Source organism: Trichomonas vaginalis, chromosome II (genome assembly GCF_026262505.1).
Source record: "Trichomonas vaginalis G3 chromosome II, whole genome shotgun sequence".
Lineage (NCBI taxonomy): Eukaryota > Parabasalia > Trichomonadida > Trichomonadidae > Trichomonas > Trichomonas vaginalis.
In genome coordinates, this window is record NC_067204.1 from 23,745,618 (window position 1) to 23,771,642 (window position 26,025).

Below are 26,025 nucleotides of genomic sequence, written 5' to 3' on the forward strand. Positions count from 1 at the left end.
ACCTTTTGATTTCTTCTGTTTTGATGAGAAATTTAAACCTAAATTAAAGAATAAAGCTGAAGAAAAAGCACATGAGAAGAAAGTTATTGGGTTTAGCAATTGAGAAACAAGGTGATAACATGGTTGCTTTATGCCCTAAGTGTTATACATCATTCAACGGTTCAATTGATGGAGGTGATTTTAAAAAAGATTGCACAAAAAATGAAAGGAGTTAGTTTACGACAAAATAAACAATTAACACCTAAAAATTATTTGGATATAATAAATGATAAAGTGATATTTGATGGTCAGAATATTAATTTACAACTTAAAAACGGGTCAATGACTCGCTAACAATTGGTAAGACTGCATTAACAGGAGCACACACTAAGGCTGTGTGTTGTGAAAATGGATGTTGTATGCCATTTATTTAATAAAATGCCACAGAAGAGACAAAAGGAACCGTTAATGATGTTTTTGATACTATGATTCAAAGAGGTGGGCACCCTTAAAACATTTATTTTATTTTTATATAAATGGATAACGCAGATTTAGAAAATTTAATTGATGATTTAGTACTTAATCAAAAAATTCTTAGTTATTATGAATTAAAATCATATCTCCAAAAATATAATAATATATAACGGGTGATGATATGGGATATTATTATCCATATTATAAAAATGAAATTTTGAAATATCATGATAGAATAATTTCTAAAATTAAAGACAAAATTAAAAATAATGAATATTCAAGGGAAAAACTAAATCACAACTGAAACAATTGAAAGATTTTAAAAATAAAGTATTAACAGAAGAAGATATTGATGAATTATATAAATTATATAATCCTGAGCCGCAAAAGCAAAAGAAGCAAAACAAAAGGTGCAAAACGCCCAGGTCCTTCAGACCATAAATGATGCACAAGCTTTAATTTATGATTCATTAGTTAAACCATATTCAGCCCGACTTTTAAATGAAGATCAACTTTTGGAATTCATCCTTCAACATAAACTCGAAGCGGGAAAGTATATTAAACCTTTATATACAGCATATTTAAAACAAATGAATAGAATACATCCAGAATTAATGAAGGAAGGAAGGAATTCCAAAACTTCATCATCCAAAATCAAAGCAGATAAAATTAAACCACTTGCAACACAAAACCTCTAACGACAGTACCTGCAACACAAAACCACCTCCTCCTTCAGTTAATCTTTCATCATTCACTTTATTATATCCATTTCAAACATTAAAGAAACAAAAAGATTTTAAAAAGGATTTCAAGATATTAAATAAACCAAATTGACCCAAAAATTCAACGTTAAAGGAAAAATTTAGTCGCCCTTCATTTGCACCATATCCATATTCATATGAAATCGATCATTTAGAATATTCAAAAGGAAACGTTACTTATTTATTTGCCATTAACATTAACACCAGATATTTATATTGCATTCCAGTGAAAGGGAAAACAGAACAGGAAACAAGAAGAGCTATTCAATACTTACTAGATCATGAAAGAGTAGATAATATCAGGGGTGATGGTGATAAAGGATTTCAGGCAGCTATGACTCATTATTTCCCACAAATTAATTTTTACTTTTCATCCTCTCCATATACGTTTCATAATAAAATAGTTGATGCGGTAATGAGAACTCTTAGAGATGCGTTAGGGGTTAACGGTCAGATATACTGGGATGGAAATCATGACTCCATCATACAGCAGTTAGTATATTATTACAATAATACATGGCATAGAACAATAAACATGAAACCGGTGGAAATGAAAAATGATATTTCAAAAGAATGGGAATATATTAGAAAGCAAATGGAAAGGTTGAATGATGTTAAACGTGAACAAATTAATTCGGGCTCATGAATTTTAAACAAGGGGATAAAGTTTTGATTCATCTCGATTATGGAAAAACTGATAAATCAATGACAAAAAGAAGACGAAGATTTGACACAATAGCTGAATTTGTTAGATATATTAACGGCAATGCATTAGTTGAGGTTAACAATAAATTAATAGAAATTCCGATTTATTTTATTACTCCATTATATTTAAATAATATTTAATTTTTTTATTTCGTAAGAAATGAGTGACAGAAGCATCAAGAGTCCAGACGATGAATATAAAAAAAACTAACAGAATTAAATCAAAAATATGCTATTACAAAAAGAAGCCACAATGCGGTGAGGTTGAAAACGATAAAGAGAGGAAAGAAATAATCGAAAAATTAGAAACTTACCGTTCAATCCTTAAACTGAGTGAAGCAAAAATAAAAGAATTTAATAGAATAAATAAATTGATTGGAAGAGATGAATTTAATAAAGATGAATTTTTAAACTCAATCCAAATTTAATTTTTATTCCTCTTCGACAACATCTCTCTTTCCATCATTACTGCATAACCACATTTTCTCAGTTTTAGTGGTTTGTTATTTTTAACATGTTCTTGCATCATTTTTATCATTTCCTCCCTTGTTATGATTCGTGGTAAATTTTGAGCTTGTGGGGTATTCATTTATGATAAAAATAAAAATTTGTTATCACTTATTTTTATCGTTAATGTTTTTAGGTTATTCAATAATTAATTATTTTTGAATAACTGGGAAATAAATTTACGTCAAATATGCAATTTATAAAATCTTATGTCGACAGGCTACGTAGCACAATGGTCAAAGGTGGTGTTATGGAGGGGTCAGAGTCTGTGGTTCGAACCGCGACAGCGCCGTATTTTCTTATTTTCTTTGTTTGTCTTGTTTGTCGTGAATAAAAAGTGTCATAAAAGTGCTCTATCTTCCACGGGAATAAATAAAAAATTTACTTTATTTCTTCTTTATTTCTTTATTCCCGTGGAAGAAGGGTTTTGCTGTTTTTTCTCAGCCGAAATCAATGATTTTTTCATTTTTGGAATCCTTAGCGAATGAGGAATCTTTTCTCTCGTGGAAGCTTTGAACCAAAAATATAATTTAGGTGAAGAGGTGAGATCTCACCTGTTTTTTCACCTGTTTTTATGGTAGCAGTGAAATAAAATTTTGTTATCAGTTATTTTATCATCATTTTATTAAGTTCATCTTTAGTTAATAATTTGAATGGATTCGCTAATGTTCCACCTTGAGTCACAACACTTACCCGGCTAATTGTGAAGAACCTGGATAAGTACTCCACGAAATGATTTCATTGGTATCATTAATTTAGAAATAGTTGGCTTAATTAATTTGGTCATTTATGATAAAAATAAAATTGCATAATTTAAATTTTTTTTCTTTCTTCATTTTCTCATTTTCCATTTTTCATTCTGTTTTGGTTTCAGCAACTTTTCAAGTTGTTGTCTTGTCAGTAACTTTAATTTTAACTTTGGATCAAATATTGGGTTTCCATCTTTATCTCTTCCAATAACACCATATGGTAGAATCTTCATTTATACTAAAATAAAAATTTAAATTATGCTGTTTGCTCTTTTGGAGCTCCTAAAGTTTGTTTCACAAACATTGAGCGTTCATTGAACTCTATACCATGCGAATACAGTCATAAATGGTGGCATGTAATCTTTACTTTGTCCCGTTGTTTGTGTATATCCTGAAACGCGATGTGTATGGTTTCCTTCTCCCTGAGTGTCACTCCAGTAACAATTTATGGCAAACTTAACGTTGTCTTTAACATCATATCCTTTACCTTTTGTCATTCCTGACCAATCCAATATCTATGCTTATGCCAACCCGCTTGAGATGTACTTAAATCTATGTAGTGACTGTGTGCAGGTAAATTTTCACCTGTAATCGTTTTACTTCCCCCTGTTTCCTTTGAAGAGTTTGCACAATACAAAAACCTGTCGACTATTTGTTCCCATGCACCAACACCAAACATTGCTTGAGGACCTCTCACATCCATAGATGTATAAATAGAACCTACTGGGTTCATTAAATCAAACATATGAGATAATATAGGATTGTCTCTTTTGAACTTAAAATATAGTGTAACTATTTCGGGTTTCTTCTGGTTTGTGTCAGAATATTTTTTATAATATAATCTTATGTTTTCAGGGTATGTAAAATCTTGACTATAATATTTATTTTTGTCATCGATATAATAATATACTATTCTCGTTTTTTTTTGCATTATATCTTTTATATCTATAATAATCTAAATATAATGTTTGCTTTTGTTCATCTACATGCGGCGTTCTGACATCATCTCCAGAGTCGAAATAATACGGTACTGGAGCTACGTTAGACAATGTCATATCCGTCATTTCATAAACTCTTAAATATTTCTTTTGTTCGTCTCCATATAAGTTTAAGTAACAGTTGTTGTCTAATGGAACTTTAACTTGTGTGTCATCATTCTTTTTATAACTTACATACATTTCATTGTTATTTTTTCGGAATGAGTTTACACGCATACCATTTTTAAGGAATGTACCAATTGCCCTCTAAAATATTTATTTTCTTCATAGACGGAAAAGTCACCAGCAATAGTTTCAATATTTTTAGTTGTTCCTATCAAACTTTGGTATATTTCATTCACATATTCTTTATTTGCTTTCTTCTCTAACTCATCGTTAACATAAGTTTTATCTGCTTTAAGGTCTAAACATTCTGAAACCCATCCTGTATCAGCTTTAGTTTTTAAAATCTTCGATGTCCGTTCATGGTACCATTCAACCCTTTCGATAATTTCATTATCTTTTTCATTAACATATTCCTTATCTGCTTTCTTCATTAATGCACTAGCCACAAGTTCCTTATCTACCTTCTTCATTAACTCACTATCCACATATTCCTTATCTGCTTTCTTCATTAACTCACTATCCACATATTCCTTATCTGCTTTCTTCATTAATGCACTAGCCACAAGTCCCTTATCTGCCTTCTTCATTAACTCACTATCCACATATTCCTTATCTGCCTTCTTCATTATGTCATTTAGGAAACCTTCTATGAATTCCTCATTTAAATTAAATCTTCCAATCTTCAAAACTTTAGGAAATGCATTTAATGCGTAATATCTTTGTTCTTCTGGTGGAATTGATGTTATATCATCCGTTATTCCTTTAATTTTTGAATTCATAAATAAAATTTCTTTTATATTTGATATCACTGCACCACCCTTGCAAACGAATTCAAAATGGTCATTTTTCAATACTATCTCCAAATCTCCATATTTCAACCTTTGCGTTTGTTCTGCCGTCTTTGAATTATATGCATATGTGGCGTAAGTAATGGTCTGTGCCTTAAGTTGCTGTGGTTGCTGTTGTTTAATCATTTATTATGATTTAAAAATAAATATTTAATCTGTTATCTCATCAGCTATTTTTTCTATTTGAAATTGCCATAATATTTCATTCATAAATTCTAAATCACAATCAAATAGGTCAGTTATTCTAAATTTAATATTTGATAAATCTTTTGAATGAAGAATAAATGAATTCCCGGATAATTGAAACGGATATGATAAAGAAAATATGTTTAAGTTGATGGATAAAATGTTTTGTATTGATGGGTAAGAGTTAGGGTCTAATGTTTGATGTGAAAATCTCATTGGGGTATTAACTTTATCACATTTGATTAAAATGAAATTGGAACCAGTGTCAGAATACAAAACATCCCCAACATCTTTTTCAAAATTTAATATCCCCAACAATGAACGAAGATGAGGAGTACAAAATTTAATTTTCAGCGGGAATTTAATAAGGTTATTTATTTCATCAAGTTCAAAAAGTTTATCAGGTTTTGATTTAAAATTTTCTTCATACCAAACGATAAATGATTCATTTAAATAACTTAAAATTGTGTTAATATCCCATTTCGTTATCACATTATTTATATACATATCATACGTTTTTTCAAGGTCATCTTTAATAAATGATATATAATCTGAAGGGTCTAAAAGAATGGGATTAAATTTACCACTCACAGAAACGAGAGTAACATTATAAATTCCACTAACTGTTAAATTTAATTCACAACTATTATTCGAAATAATATTGATAATTGACATTTTTATTACGATTAAAAATATGGTAAAGCGTTATTTTCCAGTGATAAATAAAACTAGAATAAGATTACCTCAAGAATTCATAAATTCAACGAATAAGAAATTCATTCATGTTATAAATTTCAGTGTTTTCAGAAAATATGAGTCAATGTCATATTCATCATCGGGTTATATTTCACTTCATTCAAATTTAGTTCAATCAAACCCATATAATGACCATTTCATAAGATTTTCAGATGGTATTAAAAATGTAATTGATAGATTAAAATATGAACAGATTGACAATATCGAATTTTTGGAATTTTGGTTTAAATATCCTGATGGAAAAAAGATTGAAGTTAAAGATAAAGCTGATACTATAACAAAAACAATTACAATGACCGATCCAGATAGTGGGGAACAAAAAGAAATAAAACAAACGATAGAAACTGGTGAAAGGTCAATTATTATTGATTATGATTCAAAGGATTATTATTCAATAATGTTAATGCTTGAATATTAAATAGCCTTAACAAAGAATTTTTCAAGTGATATTTTATATTCATCAACTATTTTATTATAAATATCATTATATGTTAAATGAAGTTCAGTTGTTGTTCCGTTCTTTGATATCTTAATTGTGCTAATATCCTTTATAGGATTTATTTTTGCAACTGTTCCGCAGCATGAAACCTCATCATCTATGAAAAATTGAATCTTAACGTCTGAATCTTGAACATCACAAAGAATGGCGATAATGTGAATTAATGATTCATAAGGTAAAATAATTAAACCGGATTGATCAATTAAATTTATTATTGAATCATAATTATCAGTTATTATATCACGGTAAATTTTCATTAATTCAGAATTAATGTCTATTTTATATGGCGCATTGCGACTGGAATCGTATATTCCTGGGTTCTCGATGTTTGATGAAAGAGGTGGGGGGTATGTTGGATATGTGGGGATTTCAACGGGTTCTTTACCGGGTTCAGATAAAATGATTGGGTCTCCATTCTCATGGTTTTCTTCATTCTCCTCATTCTTCGGTAAGTCACGAGTTAATAAATTTGGTTGAGTTGCTGACCTTGTTAATTCAGGGCTAACATTAACTTTAACATTTTGAATAATTCGTGATTTATCATCATTTACGTTATAACCAACCGTAATCTCTGCTTTTGCGTTAGTGTTCTTTTGACTTGTGAAACGTCTTCTCATTTATAATTGAATAAAAAAAGAAAAATATATATTTAAAGTTTTATTTAGTTGTTACGGTAATATCCCAAGGTTCATCATTGTTTGCTTATACTTTCTTTGTAACTGCACCAATAATGTTATTGATATTGCTTTGAGTTTCTTCCAGTCTTATTTCATCATTTACAATATCTTTAATCATTTCATTACATGCATTCTTAAAACCATCTGATTTTTCTAATTTACGTCTATCACTTTCTTTAATTAAATCAAAGTTATAACCTTGTTGAGAATAAAGTGGTTTCTTTATCAATTCCTTGAACGCTTCTGCAAGTGAAGATGAAGAAATTCTTGCCACTTGAATTGGTTTAAATTCTGCTTTCATTGCTTCTTTCTGTTCATTGAACACTGGATCGAATAAAGCAACTTTAAAGAATTTCTTAGCTGGAATTTCAGGTCTCAAATTTGCATATTGACCATCAAACTGATTAACATATTGTGGTAATCCATCCGGTCCTTCTTCAATAGCGTTTAATTCTTCATTGAAATATGAATATGGATTATGACGGTATGAATTAATTGGGCCATGTTCACCTTCTCCAATGTATTGTTTAACAGCTTTTCCATTTTCATCAAATTGCATAGGATAACATTCATTATATGCTTTACGTTTAGGATAATCAGATACAGTTAATTTGTAACCATTTATGACTTTAATATTACCTCGACCATCAGTAACGAAAACTTCATTTATACCATCAGGTTTTCCATTTGGACCTGTAATGTCTGCTTCATGTGCTTCCCAATTTGGACCTTGACGTTTGGCATATGCTTGAGCTTCTGGTAATGTTAAAACGTTTCTCATTTGTTTACATCTTTTTGAAGACCAGCAACAATATGAACTAATTCTTTCATTCCGTCTGGAACTTTCATAGTTCTATTATACACACCCCCTTTTTGTTTGTCCCCTGTTTTAATGGAACCTGTAAAAGATTTGCTATTTCTGTCATGTTTAATTATAAATAAAAAATAAAAATTAATTATAAAAAGTTAATCAAATTTAACACATCCTTTATTTAAATCAACTATTATTTTTCCATGTTCACCTAATTGTTGATATTGTGTGTAAAGTTCATTAATGCTCATTGGTAAATTCACTTGATAAAGCATAACGTTCAACTGTTGACGACTAAAACCACTGAAAATGAAAAGTGTTGATAGATTTGATTTAATGTTTGTGCTTAATGCTTTGAAGTATTGAACAGCCATGAAGAATGAACACTGAATGTGTCGACATTGAGTTAATAACTGATTAAAATATGATTTCTCATTTGTTATTAGTTTTGATTTCACCGCATCATCTAGAAAAATGAGTGAATGCAAAAATTCTCTATCAAAATTTGAAATAGAAAGTGTTTCAAATAATTCATCCCGTTGTTTATCAATAATTTTATCCTCTAATCCTTGCTTCTTGATTGTATTATATAATTCTTTATACATTAAAAAGTTTTTTAAATAATCTTCTGCTTCTTCTTGTGATAAATAAATAATTGGAATTTTGATTAAATGCTTTAAAGATTCAAATGTATCATCTGAAGGTGAACCTGAACGGTTGATATAAATTAACACATGTGAATGGGGGAAGTGTTAGCAATAATGATAATTTGTTTTAATATCGTTAATGTTTTACCTTTATTTTGTTTACCAATTGCTGCAGTGATTGAATTTAAGTAACATTCAGAATATGGAATTTTCATTAATTTTTCCTTAGATAGAGCATTTCTATTATCACTCAATGCTTCATTAATCATATCATCTACGTATGTATTATATACTCCCGCTAATTCTTCAGAATTTAAATCCATTTAATCAAAAATAAATTTATAATTTTATACATTTCTATTCATCAATATTTCATCATATGAACTTCTATACTGTGGTGGTGTACCTGTTGGATGATATTTCAAACCTTCATCCGGTGTCCATGTCCAATACGTAGTCCTAGTAAACCAAACCTGAGGAGGATTTGTCACCTTTGAACAGTAAGTGTCATTTACACCCTGAATGATTGGATAAGCTTTCACTTGTACTGTAACTTGTGAGTTGAAAGTTTCTAATCCATCAAAGAATATACCCGCTCCATCACGTTGAACTGGAATAGTGCATAAGAATGAAGTTTGGTCTTTCCATGTTCTAGCTAATGGCGTGCCATTATCATCATTCAGTGGTCTAGTTAATGAGTCCTCGTATTCTTCCGTGCATTCATTCACTCCATCTAAATCAGAAGCTTGAAGCATACGTGTAAAGAATATGTCGCCCACTGTGGTCATCGCTTGATCGGGGAAGTTTCTGGAATCTATAGTGACCTGAAGACCTCGAAGCATTGGATTTTCTAAAACCGTTCTTTGCATTGCATTCTTCGGAAATGCTAACACAACATCTGTAACATTATGAAGAGCGTATGAGAAATCTGAACTGATACCTTCAGGAGTGATGCAACCTCCATTTAGTGAACGAACGTCAATATGTTGAGCTGGAATCATGAATGGATCTTCCTTACTGAATAAACGTGGTATTGCTTTAACTGATTCTTCAATTAAACCGTATCCTGGTGTAATGCATTTATCCTCTAAAACTTCCATCTTTGTGCATGAAATAATAACGTCATCAACTGTTGCGTCAGCAGATGTAGCGGCTAAGCTTGTAATTAATTTGGCAGGAAGTCCGATTTGTTGGAATTTGCGATCATATTTATAAACATGATTCATAATCTTTTCATAATTTTCATCAGTTATCTTTTCATAAACGTAATTTTGTAAATCAGCAACTCTTAACGGGTCAACCTGACAAAATACTAAAGTATCCCTGAAAACATAATATTTAAGAATGATTTCACCAAATGATTTAGGATAATCATCGAACGCCTGAAATGCTAACAAATCATTTACCGGAATAATCATATCAAAAGTGATATCAACTTCTTCATTTGCTTTCTTGAAAACTTCTGAAGGGTCAATATATTTACCACATACTGAGTTATCATATTTTTGAACATTATTATATAACGAATGAACAAACTTTTTAACTTTCCTTTCTGATTTTGGTTTATATGTTGCAAATGCGAAAGATTCACGGGCGCAATCCATCTGAAGATAACCGGCATCACCTCTTTCGGTTTCTACTTCTAATTGTTTAAAGCTTTGATTTGATGATTTGTAACCAACGAATAAACGCATACATTTAAAAGCGGCATCACATGTGAAAGCTTTATTTGAAACTAGAGTTGCTTTAACTTTGCGTTTAATATATGTGTCACCTAATTGGTTCACATCATGAGCCGGATTTGTAATTCTTAAATGAGTTTGTTTATCATCAAAATATGGAGCATCAGAGTCATAGCATGAACTTTCAAGTTCTCTATAATATCTTCTTCCGTCATTCTTTGCGAATATTTCATTTATCTTTTCGAATGAATGAAACACATTTCCATTAATTGGTTTAGTGTTTGGCACCAAATAGTTAGTCGTCATTTATTATTAAATAAAAAATCAAAATTAAAATATGAAAATGAATTTTTAATTTTAATGAAATAATCAACTATGGCTGCAGGATTCTTTAAGAAACTGTGGGATAAAGTAAAAAGAGGAGCGCATAAAGTTTGGGAAACAATGAAGAAAGGAGCGAATTGGATATTTAAGAATAAAGAAGCAATTAGTGACGTTGCTGAATCAATAACACCAAAAGCTGCCCCAATAAGAGAAATTTTAAATAAAGGAGAAAAAGTTTATCAAAGACTACAACCAATACTAAGATAAAAATAATATTTATTTATTTTTCCACTATTTACCCCCTATTTTATTAAGTATTCCTTCAGCAATTCCACCAATTGCGTTACCTGCTTGTGCTCCCATCGCCGGATTACCTGCTTTAGTACCTAATACTCCACCTATGATAGTTCCTGCCGTTTTCGCTACTGGTGCCAAAAAGTTTGCAACAGGTTTAATAACCTTTTTATAAACCCAACCTGCAGCTTTCTTAATTCCATCCCATAATTTTTTAAAGAATCCTGCCGCCATTTCTGATTTAATATTAATTAAAAAATATATTTCATCACTTATATTCTAATTTTTATTTAATGATAAATGAAACCAATTTTAAAAATAAATGAAACAGAGGAGGAAGAAATAAATGAAAGTGAAAATGTTCAACAAAAAATAAACGTTGTTAAACCAATTACTGAAATAAAATTTTTTTCATCTGTTGATGAATTTAATGACTATTATGCTAATAATAAAAAATTATTTGAAGAATTGACAACATGTAAATTGAATAAAATGTTTAAAGTTGATGGATTCAAAATTTCAAAAATAAAAGGAGTGGTTAGTTTGAAATCTATTCCTCAATCAAGAATCACCTCATTAATGAAAATTGATGATTTAACAAAAAGAATAGAAATTATTGAAGAGCGAATAAATCAAATTATTGATTTCATAAATCATGACTCGTTGAGCCCGGGTCCTTAAAGCTCAAGGCACAAAGTGCCCAGGACTTAAAGTCCATCACTGAGTTCAAGGTTATATTCATCAAATATTTCATTATTAAATGCAACTTCTGCTAGTTTATTTATTTTTTCAATACGATCATTTGAAAGTCTATCGTTTAATTTTTTCTGAAGTTTTTCATTTTCTAGTTCTGAAACTTTATTTGGATGATATTTAAACCCGTTAAATTCTTTTTCCTCAGTTTTGATCATTAATTTACAAAGAACTTTTGTGGTTGGAATTTGTTTAAACCATTTATCATTAATATTTGTTATATATTCAATATCTGGAATTAATTCCCAAATTTTTGCATTTTCAATTAATTTATTATCAAATGCAAAAGCAATAAGTTTAATATTAAACTTACCTTTATAATATAAACTTTCTACATAATCATCGAAATAAACATCTACTTGTTTAACATTTTCAAGAATTGGTGAAAGAGCATCCATTAATTGATTGACGGTTACGAATCTTGATCCACTCATTTTCATACAAATTAAAAAATAAATTATTCAAAAATGTAAGACATGAATTTTTAAAGTTTATTTTTTAAATTTTTTTATTTTTTTTATTTCATTATGTATGGGTTTAGTGTAAATGTCTTACGATTCTGAAAATTTTTAAATCATGATTTATTCAAAAACGTAAGAATAAAAACCGTAAGAATCATACATTTTTTTATCATTGTTATGAAAATTACTTACAAAATCGTTCAATATTGTATGAATTCTTACGTTTACAAAAAAAGTCACAAAACCCGCAATATATACTACTTTTCATTATAAAATTCTCTGTCCTTTCATATTTATCATTGTTTTGTTACATTATCTTTCTTTTCATATTTATCATTATTTTATTTCATTATCTTTCTTTTCATATTTATCGTTGTTTTATGATATTCTCTCTAAATTAATGAATACCCTCTTAGTATTGCAATCAAAATGAATTCAAAAGGGATTGTCCAAGTCCTAGTCGCGCATGGGGCTGCAATTGCTTAATAATTGCATTAATATACACGAATAAATATTATATTCCTATTATTTATGTATAAATATCTCATATTATGTTGCATTAATATACACGAATAAATATTATATTCCTATTATTTATGTATAAATATCTCATATTATGTTGCATTAATATACACGAATTTAAAGATGATTACATATTTCTTTGCTATCCAGAAGATAGTCCCAATAATTTTGTATTGTTTTTCTGAGACTAGTAAGACATTTTAAATATAACCCAATGTTAAACAATGAGTACGTAGAGAATTAATGGATTGCTGTAACGATAAGAAAACTAAATGCTACTTTTTTGTTCAAATTCATCCTTTATCAGTATCTGTTAGTACAACATCTGTACAAGTACTTCAGATGATTAACTAAGTCTTAAATCAGTATCTGATTGACAAAGAAAAACTTCAAAGACTCTCTCAAGTAGTCTTTGAAGACTTTGTTCTTCATTTGGGATATAACATCTGTACAAGTACCTCAGATGACGAAAAAAGTCAACAATTCAGATCTCCCATAATATCAATATATCTTTTTACCTTAGAAAATTTGGATAAAAAACTAAAATGTCAAAAATATTGAGAGAATGTCAGAAAGTGGTAAGTTTCAGCCTTAAGGTTGCACTTACGCCCATCTGACTTTGATTCAAATTTTTGACAATTGGCGTGAAACGTTATTGAAAATTAACCTTAAACACCTGAATTGAAAGCCATGTCATAGGGGCGTAAGTAAAAAAAACTCTAACTCCTGAATATTATCTGTTCGTACTTCAAAGCCAGAGTGGAGACACTTCTAAATGTAAAAAAAAATAAAAATAAAAATAAATAAAATTTATATATAAATATTCACTGCTTATCGAGTGTAAAATCTCTTATTTGCTGACCAGCGCTGATGAAATTAGCTCTAACTTTAAGTCCGAATGGTTTTCCTTCAGCATCCATAACATAAACAACATCAGTCTTTGTCGACTGTTCCGCTTGATCGCCAGCTTTTCCTTGTGGCGCCTGCAGTCTCCATCCCATTGCTGCAGCGTATTGAACGTAGAAATTGCTGACAGACTTCCTGAAACAGAAAACAAGCTGCAAGGCGTGTTGTTTCGGATTCTGTGCGTTTGCGCAATGGTTGTATTTAACAAAGAAAGCATCGCAATCGTAAACAACTCCTGGAGGTAACTGATTTGTTACAACTGGCTTGTTTACGACATTTGTTACTACAGGAGCAGCAGCAATCAATGATAGAATGTCATTTGTATTGGCTGCTGGTGTCGTTGTTTGTGTCGTCTGTTTGTTGTCCATGACTAATCCAAGTAAATCTTCTTCATCGTCGTCTTTTTGGTTCGAATCGACTTTCACGAGTTTGTCGTCTTGTTGTGTGTCGTCTGTTGCCAAAACTGTCGTGGCAATGCCTTTCTCAAACATACGGACTAATTCGCCTGCGCGTTGCTGTACTTCGGTGTCGTTTGATGTCTGAAGTTTTGTCAAAAGTGGCAAAATTTCCTGAGAAGCACCGATTCTGGCGGCAATGCGGCTTAACGCGGAGAGAAGGTAGAGGCGGGTCTCGAGTTTGACGTTAGGAAGTTGGATTAGAACAGAAATATCTTGGATTGAAGCGGGGTTTGTTCCGTATTCTCCGACAATGAAGGCTGCGGCTTGGAGAAGAGGCTGTGTGGAGTTGGCGTCTTGGAGAGCGGCTGAGAGGCATTCAATGACATAGGATCTTTCGCTGGTGGTGCCAACAAATTCACAGAATGAAGATAATAAATCTGTTCCAACGTATCCACCTGATTCTTTGAGCAAATCAAGGGTAGTCGAGATAAACCATCTGTCATTGGCCTTGAATTTCATTGCTGCTTGATAAACTTTTGAGATGATATCAATTCTGAAATCTGGATCGGAAAGTTTGACGTATCCGAGGATTTCTGGGATAAGGGTTTCGGCATTGGTCTCATCTATCAAGGCGGAAATGACGGATAAGGCTCTGCGACGAATTGAAGGATCATCGTTACCTAAACACTTGGCAACCTTGGATTTGTAACGCTGGAGAGCCATTGCATCTGTTTTGCCCTTCAATGGTCGGGAAAGAACACGATCAAAGGCACATAAGGCTGAATAAAGCGCATTAGGATCATTAAGAGCTAGTAAACGGCCAATTGAGTTGAATGCAAGGCCACAAGTAGATTGGGACTTCGAAACAGTGGCAACTGTCTCTGCCATTTCGTAAATAATCGAACGACCAACATTAGATGATAAATCTGACTTGTTTATGATTGTTTGGAGGATGTTTTCGGTTTCTTCTGCCTTCTTGTGGAGTAATGTTAAAGCTCTGAGTGTTTTCATTTGCATAAATGGATCACAGAAGTTTTCTGTGGCGTATTCTGGTCTGAGCCTGCCTGTAATTAAGTTTTGAAGTATTTTTGTTAATGGACTAGCAAATTGAGCCCAAGCTCTTGAGAGTTTTGGATTAATTGTAAGCATTTCAATAACAAGGTTAAGACCTGATATGACAATGCCATGTGATGAATTGTTAAGTAATGATTGGACTGAGTTCTTGAATGTTTCGCACAATTCAGGATTTTTCCTGACAATACGAACGGCTGCCATGCCTGCTCTTTTAAGAACGAAAGCTGGGCTTCCTTGCATAAGTCGTTGAACCTCTGTAACAACTGATGTGCATATTTCTGCTGAAGCATTATTAGCAATATAAGCTAAAGCAAGAGATTGGATGTATGGATTTCGGCTTTGTAAGTCCTTGAGAAGCGTTTGAGTAACGAGAACGTTCATATCATCTTCAGCATCAAGTAATTGAGCAGCTCCGATATATCCAATTCTCTTGTAGCTGAAAGCTTCATCTGACATTAAGTTGATGACTTCGGTGTTACCCCACTGAACATTATGCCCGAGTAAATCGAGGAACATAAGCTTAGATACGATGACTGGTCTTTGACTTGCTTCGCAAACTTTAAGACTTGCACGGATATGTGCTTGTTCTGTTGATGTGAGGTATTTTTCCTGCTCTATTGAGGAAGCCATTCTGAGTGAGCTGATGAAATCATTCAATGATTGCATAAGCAGGAATTTGAAAAAAAAAATTCGATGAAATAATGAAGTTGTTATTTTCCTTAAAGATATATCTCTATTTTGTCATGTTAATCAATTTTGCCTTAATATATATCATATAAAAATCATTTCATAATGTTATTCGAATCCAAAACACAATATTTCATCAGTAATTTCTAATAGTAGCTGTCTAATAGCGAAAAAGATTCATATTTATATAAATGATCCTGAATATATAGTATTAGAAAATTTCTCAATACGATGAACGATCATTTTGGTCACAAGCTATAAAATCAATATAACACCTATTGTATATCATTGTTTATCAACTGATGTGTTAATCATTTTTACGGCTTTTAATATTGCAAAATAAAGAGGAATATCACCAAATGAATTTCTTAGAATGGGAGAAATTCTAACTATTTTGGATGTTGCCTTTTTAGATTTGAATTAAAAGAGTTCTTTATCTTTAACCTTTTCATGAACTGAAATGATTTCATATAAGGTAAACTTGAAATCATATTCTTCGGGTCTGTCTCTCAATATTTTGATGGAAATGGATCGTTTACATGCAAAGAATATGATTTCAAAATCAAAGATATAGAATATATCACTGATATTTCCATTTCATTAGTGTTTTCAAGTTATTACTTGATCATTGTAATAACAACTAGTGAAATGTTTATTGATTATTGATAAACTTAAGTGTGAAAACTTAAAATAACAAATTAACAAACATAAATACAAATTTTATCATAACAAAACAAAAAAAAATACACATCATATATTGAAAATTATGAAGCATTATTATCAACACCAAAAGATGCTATTTTGGCCTCATACATATCAGTCATCTTTTCATATGCGTTATGCATATTCATTAGTTGAGATTCTAATTGATTAATTCTTGAATTCTTTTCTGCAAGAGCTTGATCTATCTTTACCTGCATTGCATTTCCAACACTTCCTTTTGCAATTGATGTTTGAAGTTGTCTTTCTTTGCTATCAAGCATTTCATTCATCTTTTGTATCTTCTGTGCAAGGATATATCCTCTAAACTCTGCTTTCTGATGAACATCTTTGATCATTGCTTCAAATTGGTCATACATCGCATTTCTTTCTTCTTCTAATTGTTCGAATCTTTTTGATAATACTTCATCTGCAATTAATTCATTTTCTTTTTCATCTTCTAGTTCTTCAACAACTTCTGTAACTTTTTTAAGTTCTGCTGAAAGTTTATCTGCATCTTGAGTTTTTAATTTTAATTCGTTATTTTCTTTTTGAAGTTTTTCAATTTCTAGAAGAAGAACTGATTTCTTCTTTTCAGAATTATCGAATTCTTGTGTTTGTTGTGTATCTTGTGGTCTCAAACGGGCAATTTTTGATTTCAAGTCTTTTATTGTTTCCAATTGTTCCTGAGTAGTTTTTTGATAGTAGTTCTGAAGTTGCTCCATCTCAGTGGCATGTTGCATCTCTGTTTCTTGAATTGCATTGTTCGCATTCTTTTTAGCTTCTGTAATTGCTTTCAATTTCTGTTCTTCTAAATCATATTTCATAGTATTATAGTTATTAGTGTATACTGCTTCAAGCTGATCTATAAATTTGCTGAACTTTTTCTGTTTTGTTAAATCAGAATCAGTATCATGAATTTCTGATAAAAATGATTCCTTTTCGGCAGATAATACCTCTGATAATTCAGATTGGCTTGAAATTTTTTTCTTATTTTGATTCATTTCTGGATTATTAAAAGTATTTGACAAATATTCTATTTTCTTTAAGTATATCTGGATTTCTTTCTGCGACTTTGTTTTAAGTTCAGACAATTCTCGCTCTTTTAGTTGTTTATATCGTACTAATTTATCAATATCTTTCTGCAATTTTTTATATTCTTCGTAAATTTCGACATCATTCTCTTCATTCTCAATGTCATCCAATTGTTTATCATTTTCTTTCACTGTATTTTGTGATATTTCTGAATTTTCCTCAGAGTTGATTTTACGAATTGATTTTGGTACGATTTTTATTGGAATTTTGCTTTTATTCGATCTTCTTGATGAATTTGATCGTTTTGAAATTGAAGAATCGCCTTCAAAAAAGCTTGATATAGTTGCCCGCGATTCATTCATAAATTTCTAAACGTTCATTTTTTTTTTCAAAAGATTCATTTTATTCAGTTGTATCAGCTAATAATTGAAACTTACAAACGATTCTACCGTAACCTAAATATGATGCCTTTTCTCAGGCTGAAAACGGCGAATGTACACTTTCAAACGTTTACTAAGTTTTAAAATTTGTAATTCAATGATTTCCAATAAATTCAGTTCAGCCTTAGGGAGATTCCTTTCGCATTTTAATGCGGATTACCATCAATTATACCATTCATGAATTTACAAAAATATTCATTGATTTAATTTGCCAATACTTAATTAAATTGACTTTGAGTCCAAGCTGAGTTACATTTAGGAATTAGACGGATATTTATATCCATATTTTGCCAATTTGCTGTTTCTCCAAACTGAATTTTAGAGTTGGAGAAGATTATTCTCTATACGAGATCCTTACTGAACAATAAATTTTTTCGACACCAATGAGAGACTTTGGTTGAGTGAAATTGGGGCTAGATACTAACCGTCTTAAGTTTTATATTAATCACTAGTAATTAAGGATGAAACTTATGCCCATCTAACTATAATTCAAGCATCATTGTATCATTCTGGCTTAAACACATCTTTTGATTTATTTAATACAGAATATACTGCTCATTTGTACCTTTTGAGTTTAGAAAGTTTATATAAATTATTATTTTCTGCTGCAATAAAAAAAAAAAAAAAAAAAAAAAGGAAGTGGGGCTTCCAGGCACTTCGTGCCCTCTAGCCCTGAAGATGTTTAGTATAAATGAAGTTTTTATTCGGAAAATTGTTAGTCTTCTTGGTCGAAAACATTATATAATGTTTCACTTTTCACAAATTATATATGTTTTCATGTTTTGTCAAGACTTCTTCTTCGTAAATGTTTTGTCAAGACTTCTTCGTAAATGTTTTGTCAAGACTTCTTCGTAAATGTTTTGTCAAGACTTCTTCGTAAATGTTTTGTCAAGACTTCTTCGTAAATGTTTTGTCAAGACTTCTTCGTAAAGACTTTGTTAAGACTTCTTCGTAAAGACTTTGTTAAGACTTCTTCGTAAATGTTTTGTCAAGACTTCTTCGTAAATGTTTTGTCAAGACTTCTTCGTAATGAGTGTAAATGACCAAAAATAATGTTTAGGTGAAGAGGTGAGATGTCACCTGTTTTCTCACCTCATTTCTCACCCGTTGAATTTTCATGAAATTTACACCAAAAATAATGTTTAGGTGAAGAGGTGAGATGTCACCTGTTTTCTCACCTCATTTCTCACCCGTTGAATTTTCATGAAATTTACACCAAAAATAATGTTTAGGTGAAGAGGTGAGATGTCACCTGTTTTCTCACCTAATTTTTCACCCTCTTGAATTTTCATGAAATTTACACCAAAAATATACTACTAGGGTCATTTACGAAGAAATCTCAACAAAGTCTTTACGATGAAATCTTGACAAAGTCTTTACGAAGAAATCTCAACAAAGTCTTTACGAAGAAATCTCAACAAAACATAGACAAGAAAGTTCATGAGAAATTAGATGAAGAAGTCTTAACAAAGTCTTTACGAAGAAATTCATGAAAATTCAAGAGGTGAGAAATGAGGTGAAAAAAGAGGTGAAATCTCACCTCTTCACCTAAAATATATTTTTGGGTCATTTACGAAGAAATCTCAACAAAGTCTTAACAAAGAAATCTCAACAAAGTCTTTACGAAGAAGTCTTGACAAAGTCTTTACGAAGAAGTCACAATAAACATCTGTCAAAAACCGCTTTTTAACTTCACTTAAAATGCCACGTAAGCTACGTAAGAATATACGTAAGAGGAAGAGAGCATTGAAACATCCAATAGTAAGACTGACACCACAACAACAGTTGCAACAACAAATGCTGAATGACCCCACTATGTTGCAACAAATGTCAAGCAATCCTATGCTCTTAAACCGAGTTCTTGGTGCACAGAGTGGAGGTTTAAGAGCGGCACTTTTAGCGAAAATGGCAGGCTATGGTGGAGCTGCAGACGGAACAGCATATAACCCTCAAAGTCAAATGAATTTGAGTTCACTCAAAAATCAAATAGCAGATGTCAAAAAGTCAAACATAGACATACAGAAACAAATAGGTGAAAACGAAAAGAAACTAGAATATGACAGACACACAAAGAAACTCAATGAGTTAAACGTAGAGAAAAAGAAGAAAGAAGAACAACTGAAAGAACTAAGTACAGAGGAATATGCGAAAAAAGTGTCAGAAAAAGCAGCAGAAGTAGCAAAAATGGAACAAGATGTCATAAATTTGAAAAACCATACTACTCAATATAAAGTACTGAAAGATGAAGAGATAAAACAAAAAGCCCTGAAGACATATATGGATAGCGATGAGTAAAAAAGAAGTTGAAGCAAATGTAAAGGCAGAAAAACTTTTACAGTTGCAAAACCAAACCGTACAGTATGAAAACTTAGCACAAGAAAGTAAAAATAACGACGCAGCCATGCAAAAGGCAATGAAAAGCGCAGAATATATAAAAGCTAACAATGACTGGTTAGATGCCCAAGCCAACGCCAAAGCAGCCCAGCTTATAGGGTCAATAAGGACAAAAATACAAGCGGATGAAGATAGTTCAAATGAAGCTTTAACAAATGCTGACTTTAAGAACGCTTTCGAAGCTCTTCATAGTAAGGTGAAACAAGTGAACGACTTCTCATCTGGAAAGAAACTGAAGTCTGAAGGTTTCGACAAAGAGTTAAAAGAAGTAGCACAAAATATGACGAAAATAACAGATGCAGCAACGAGACAGGCAGTTCAAAGTGCCTATGACGCCGTTAGAGCAACTGTTGTGGAAAGTCAAGAAAAAGAGTTACAACAGACCAAAACAGACCTAGTAAATGCTTTCTTAAGAACGAAAAGTCAGGTAGGACATTATGCTGCAGATGGAACATATGTGCCAGCTGGTGGAACTTATATACCACCAAACCCTCCAAGAGAAGCACCTGCACCAGGACTACCTAAAACATTTACATCGTCACATGGACACAGACACAGGCATGCACCAAAACCAACACAACAACCAACACAACAACCAACACAACAACCAGCACAACAACCAGCACAACAACCAACAGTTCAAAATCCAGCACAACCACCTCCACAACCAGCACAGCAACCACAAACAGAGCAAGGACATAAAAGAAGTAGAGAACAAGGAAACCAAGATTTCTTAAAAATGCTTAAAGAAGAGTGTGGTTTCCCAGATACTCTTGACTTTAGTGACAGATATAAAGAAGCTATTGGAAAGTTCAAGGATGGAAATACTGACCCGAACCTATTTAGCTTTATGGCTCAGCACCAAAACGGATATAATCTCAAACCTGGAAAATACAAGCTCGCTAAGGGATATGATTTAATAGCATATCATCCAAATGACATGGATGAATTTACTCCGAGATATTTGATGTCAGAGCTAAATGACAATTCAACTTTCGTCATGAAACGCGTAAAAAATAGAGACGGAACGAAAGAACAAAAGCTTATGAATGCGGATGACGTAGATAGGGAAATTGTTGAAAACGGTCTCGGAATATATGAAATGCCAGCAGATGAGGTACAAGAAACTCCACAGGAAGAAGTTCAGATACAACCAGACATGGAAGAAATAGTTCAGCAACAACAGCTAGAAGAGCCTGAAGGAAACGAACAAGTCACTCCTTTGGAAACTAACTTCACAGAACTAGATGAAGATTTGGAACAGCCGAAAAATCTTGACCCTCAACAAGAGTATGCGGAGAATATGGAATATTTCCAAGAGTCTAAAAAAAATTCGGCTGACATAGTAGAAGAATATCGAAAAATGTTTGCCGACATACAAAAGACTCCAGCACCAGATGAAAATATTCAGCATAGAATGGAAGTACTGAAAGAAAATGTACACAAATACAACAACCCTTTTTACTTACGAGCATTTAACGTTCAATCTTCGGATGAACTCGGTGAAAATAAAAGGTTAAATTTCAAGAAAACATATAGAAATGAAACATTGTTTAAAGTTCATTCAGAACCTAACCAAGATGGAAACAAACCTACTTTTGTTTCTGCAGACGATGGAACTACAATGAGATGGGGTCATAAAGCTAATCCAGATAGGTGGTTCATAAACTTACAACCACAATTCCAAGAAGTTGTAGACGCAATGGAAGTCAATGGTGAACGAGATATAGCTGGTATTTTAAGCGCGGCTTTAATGCCATTGAAAGATATGAAAGATGCAGATATTTTGGACCAGTATGAAATGAACATGGCTGATGGAAATATAACACCTGACGTTCTAGAACATTTATCTCAAAGAACTACACAGAACCATAGAGATGGTATATTTGGTGAAGAGTTTAGAAAGAAAGTTAGGGAGGGAGAAGGAAGAGAACCTATTGTACATGACCTTGCAAACGAAAGTTTACAAAATGTCATAAAAAACTTACTTTGCAGGCGATGAATCGAGAAGGGATGAATATTTAAGAAAACTCAAATGGACAGTACCAAATGAAATGTTAGTATTGAAAAACATGTTCCTTGACAAAATAAAACCAACTACAGAAATAAACGACGCAAGACTGAAAGATTGGGTAAAAGCTTTCCCATTCACAAAAGATATAGTTGGTAACATGGAAAGAAAACCAGAATGGCTACAAAAACATATATTTGGAAACGAGCTTATTCCATATGGACAAGCTCTGTTTGAAGAGCTTGAACCAGAAACTCAGGAAAGAGTCATGCAAACAATACGCGAAGACTCAAATACAGACTATGACAAACTCTTTCTAGGATATAGGTTACCTGAGATGGGCGACCAGAGCCAAAAGGCAAAAAGAACATGGGAAATTTGCAACATACTAGATGAACATAATGCAAAGATGCAACAACTTCAAGCAGAGGGCAATGAAGGAAAAAGAAGAGTTAAAAACTCAGTCAGGAAGAAAGTAAAGCTTGGTCCACGTGGGTTCTATTATGACATATAAATCCAACTATTCTATATTTTTACTCATATGAAATGTACCCGCTCAGAATATAACGCCAACAGTTTTGGATGCTATGAATGGAAATGTTTCCGAATGGTATAACGAATGCGACAATGCCATTAGAAGGTCAGAAATAGTTCCTGGAACTTACGAATATACAACTGCTGTTTCATATGGAAACGTAGGTGAGTTTGGAGAAGGTTCTTCAACAACAGTAGATATTGCTTGCGACAGGTTTCATATAATTTCTATTGACAACTCATTCTTATACGTGGAACAAGACATTGAAATAAAACCTTCTGCCAAGTTGTCTGACAAGAAAGGTTGCAATGGAATTTTCTATGTCGGATACCAATATGCTCCAGAAGTTTTCATGGGATATAAGATATATTCTAACTCTGACTTAGTTCAAACAGTAACATGGGCAAACTATGAATGGTTCGCTTTGAGAAACTCAGTACAACCACAAGCTAGAGAACAAACAGACCAGTATGCAACCATTGAGAAAATAAGAAGACTTGACCCTAACGTTCCAGGAGTTTATGTTAACCTTTCTGGACAAACTGCAGCAGCAGTAACCAAAGTAAAACTGAAAACTTAGAGTTCCTTTGTCATCTTTCCTCATCTTCAGGTTTTTTAAAGATACTTGCCAAACTGGGCAGGAAAAATTTCTATTGAACTTACTCCAAGCAAAAATAACTTAGTCATTGCACCAACACAAGACCCATTCACTCTTACAGAAGTAGTGGGAACAAATAAAATGTCATTCGCCGACTTTTGCAAAAAACAAAGTTGACTTAGACTTTGGTTTCTCAAACCTCAACACTGAAGTAAACTATTATTTTCAATGCTGCTGGAGATGCTTGGGACCCAGTTAAGTTCACATGCGAAAAATTTGAATGCAAGAGAATAGAAAGCAGACTTGCAGTCTATATGTTGGACCCAGATATTTCAAATGCTTTAGCTGCCAAATATATTGCAGTTCCACTTATGTTCCCTATACACCAAATATCTGTCAAAGACTTTGCAGGTGAAGTTGGAAACCAAAGTGCTGACCCAGGTGCAAAGAACAGATATTGCTTTAACAACTGCAATGAAACATGCAGATACTATGTTTGTACTGTTCAGACGAACTATAAATGACTATTCTTGCTTCTACAACCCTGGTATTAAATACCATATAAACATAGATGGCAAATACTATCCAAGAGAAGAATATTCTACAGTTGAGGATATGAGGTCATACAACTTGACATTAGATGCTATGAACTTTAACAACAACTTCACAAACAACCATAAACCCTGAAATGCAAAGTTCTATTATGCCATATGTGAAAGTATGGACTCATACAGGAGGTCAAAAAAACTCAATATACAAATGGAGACCGTTCAAACTTTTGGCTTGGCATTCCATTTGCTGACTCAGAAGACTTTATGGGTGGTATTTCAACTGTTGGTACAGTTCAAATACAATATACTGGTGACAGAGACGGTCCAGATGAATTGAAAGCAAAGAAGTTTACAAAACCAATAGCACTTTTCACGGAAGATGCTCTTTTGAAGATTCGTTCGATGAAACCTGCTGGGGCTCCTCAGATTGGTATAACGACAGCTTCCATCGAGCAGATTTTGGCAGCAGGTCAGTAAGTTGTTCTTGAACTGACTTCTCTCCGTCAAATATTGACAGTACGCCAGTTTTGATATAATATTGTATTATAAACTTACCTTTAGAAATATCGGTCAGTTTTGTTGTTATATTTTTGTCTGCTTCAAGAACTTTCACCATCTCGGTTATACCAACTTTCTTTGCTTTATGAAAATATTTTGGTTCAGCAAAGACTGCTATTCTATAACATTTTCCATTGTTTGTATAAAGAACTATTCTGTCAATGAACTTGTATTGTTTGTGTGTGTAAACTTTGTTTTGCTTCAATTCGAAGAGATACTCGAATACGTCCATCTTTTTATTCTAAGTAAAATGTCATTTCCGAAAAATAGAAGCGTAAGTGTTTCAAAAGGTTTAATGGCGATGGCAGATGTGAAGTTAAATTCACCAACTCAAACAAACAGTCAAAGTGTTGTTGTCAATGTCAAAGAAAGAGATGTTGAAGTGGGGAAACCATACGAAGACGAAGATGGTATAACAATAGTTCCTGTAAAAGAACAACCAACATACCCTGAAGTTAGCAGAGACTTAAGTTCTGTTGCAGATATTCGAAACGACTACCAACAACTTAAAGACAAACTTAAAACTCAGGAGAAGATTTGTCAGGCTTTGGGTATAATGTTAAACTTGGTTGAGCACAACCCTGTAAAAGTGAACTCATATGTCATTGCACCTCATGAAGTTTTGAAAGAACTATTGAAACTTTTGACAGAGGCAGACGATATAAACATCAAAGAAATAGAACCCGACGTTAGTTGCTGTGGTGTTTCATATAATGTTCATTGACAAGATATACGTTATGAAAGGAGGTGAAACGTTGAACTTAAAATATAGTTTCCCAGACGTCATAAAAAATATTTGACGACCACAACATTTCATTAAAATTTACTTGCTAAGTAAATGGCAGAAGACATAGTGGTTTATACTATTACGACTAAAAACCCTGAGTCATATAATTCTATAACAGCAAACTTACAAAGTCCTCAAGGACGATATTGTAAACTGACCTTAAACACGATGACGACTAAAGCCTGTTTTGCTCTTTTGACACCAGAAGACTTTGTTGTTGTGAATGGTAAAAAATACTTCTTTGAAGATACTTACTCAGATATACCACCAACAGGTTTTGTTGACTTATTTAATACTTTAAGGACGGATGTAACATGTGCTGCAACTAGAGCAGGTTTCATTATGTTTGGATGTCCGACTGAGTTTAGTATAAACGATATGAGCTATAATACAAAACTTATATCTGGTTTTTACTACCAACAGTTTCCTATAACAGGAAAAGGTGTCATACAAGGTTTGTCTGTTCCATTGACTTTAAGTACACCTATTTTATATATTGTTTCAAACTTAGGTTCAAAGTGCTATTCGAATATCGACAGAAACTACTATGACCAAAAGATACTCATGCGTATAAACAACACTTTCTCTGCTGGTTTGCCTATTGTTCATTCGAA

General features: G+C 32.3%; 6 protein-coding genes and 2 pseudogenes across 8 annotated transcripts, besides 4 other annotated features; 1 reads left to right on the forward strand and 7 right to left on the reverse strand.

The window, feature by feature from the left end:
• Nucleotides 1-10,534: part of a mobile genetic element that runs on past the window's edge.
• TVAGG3_0598260 lies at nt 3,487-4,865 on the reverse strand (annotated as a pseudogene). Its single transcript has one exon. A coding segment is annotated over exon 1 (1,379 nt).
• On the reverse strand, nt 6,483-7,136 carry TVAGG3_0598270 (uncharacterized protein; the record flags this gene model as incomplete). The annotated part of the gene is made up of 1 exon (XM_051239690.1): nt 6,483-7,136. A coding segment is annotated over one exon (654 nt), but the record flags the coding sequence as incomplete, so codon positions are not given.
• On the reverse strand, nt 9,203-10,396 carry TVAGG3_0598280 (uncharacterized protein; the record flags this gene model as incomplete). Its single annotated transcript, XM_051239691.1, has 1 exon — nt 9,203-10,396. A coding segment is annotated over one exon (1,194 nt), but the record flags the coding sequence as incomplete, so codon positions are not given.
• A 465-nt stretch (nt 10,535-10,999) lies between the features above and the next one.
• On the reverse strand, nt 11,000-11,236 carry TVAGG3_0598290 (N-acetylmuramoyl-l-alanine amidase family; the record flags this gene model as incomplete). Its single annotated transcript, XM_051239692.1, has 1 exon — nt 11,000-11,236. One exon carries the CDS (start codon nt 11,234-11,236, stop codon nt 11,000-11,002), a length of 237 nt encoding a protein of 78 aa, XP_051097516.1.
• Nucleotides 11,237-11,709: 473 nt separating this feature from the next.
• TVAGG3_0598300 (protein of unknown function, DUF4108 family) lies at nt 11,710-12,153 on the reverse strand (the record flags this gene model as incomplete). Its single annotated transcript, XM_051239693.1, has 1 exon — nt 11,710-12,153. The coding sequence occupies one exon, from the start codon at nt 12,151-12,153 to the stop codon at nt 11,710-11,712; it is 444 nt and encodes a 147-aa protein (XP_051097517.1).
• Nucleotides 12,154-13,296: 1,143 nt separating this feature from the next.
• Nucleotides 13,297-13,321: a mobile genetic element.
• A 12-nt stretch (nt 13,322-13,333) lies between these two features.
• Nucleotides 13,334-13,447: a mobile genetic element.
• An 82-nt stretch (nt 13,448-13,529) lies between these two features.
• TVAGG3_0598330 (intracellular protein transport) lies at nt 13,530-15,782 on the reverse strand (the record flags this gene model as incomplete). Its single annotated transcript, XM_001323502.2, has 1 exon — nt 13,563-15,782. One exon carries the CDS (start codon nt 15,780-15,782, stop codon nt 13,563-13,565), a length of 2,220 nt encoding a protein of 739 aa, XP_001323537.1.
• A 743-nt stretch (nt 15,783-16,525) lies between these two features.
• TVAGG3_0598340 (dynein regulatory complex subunit 4 family) lies at nt 16,526-17,899 on the reverse strand (the record flags this gene model as incomplete). Its single annotated transcript, XM_001323503.1, has 1 exon — nt 16,568-17,899. One exon carries the CDS (start codon nt 17,897-17,899, stop codon nt 16,568-16,570), a length of 1,332 nt encoding a protein of 443 aa, XP_001323538.1.
• Nucleotides 17,900-22,073: 4,174 nt separating this feature from the next.
• TVAGG3_0598350 lies at nt 22,074-22,896 on the forward strand (annotated as a pseudogene). Its single transcript has one exon. A coding segment is annotated over exon 1 (823 nt).
• Nucleotides 22,897-22,981: 85 nt separating this feature from the next.
• Nucleotides 22,982-26,025: part of a mobile genetic element that runs on past the window's edge.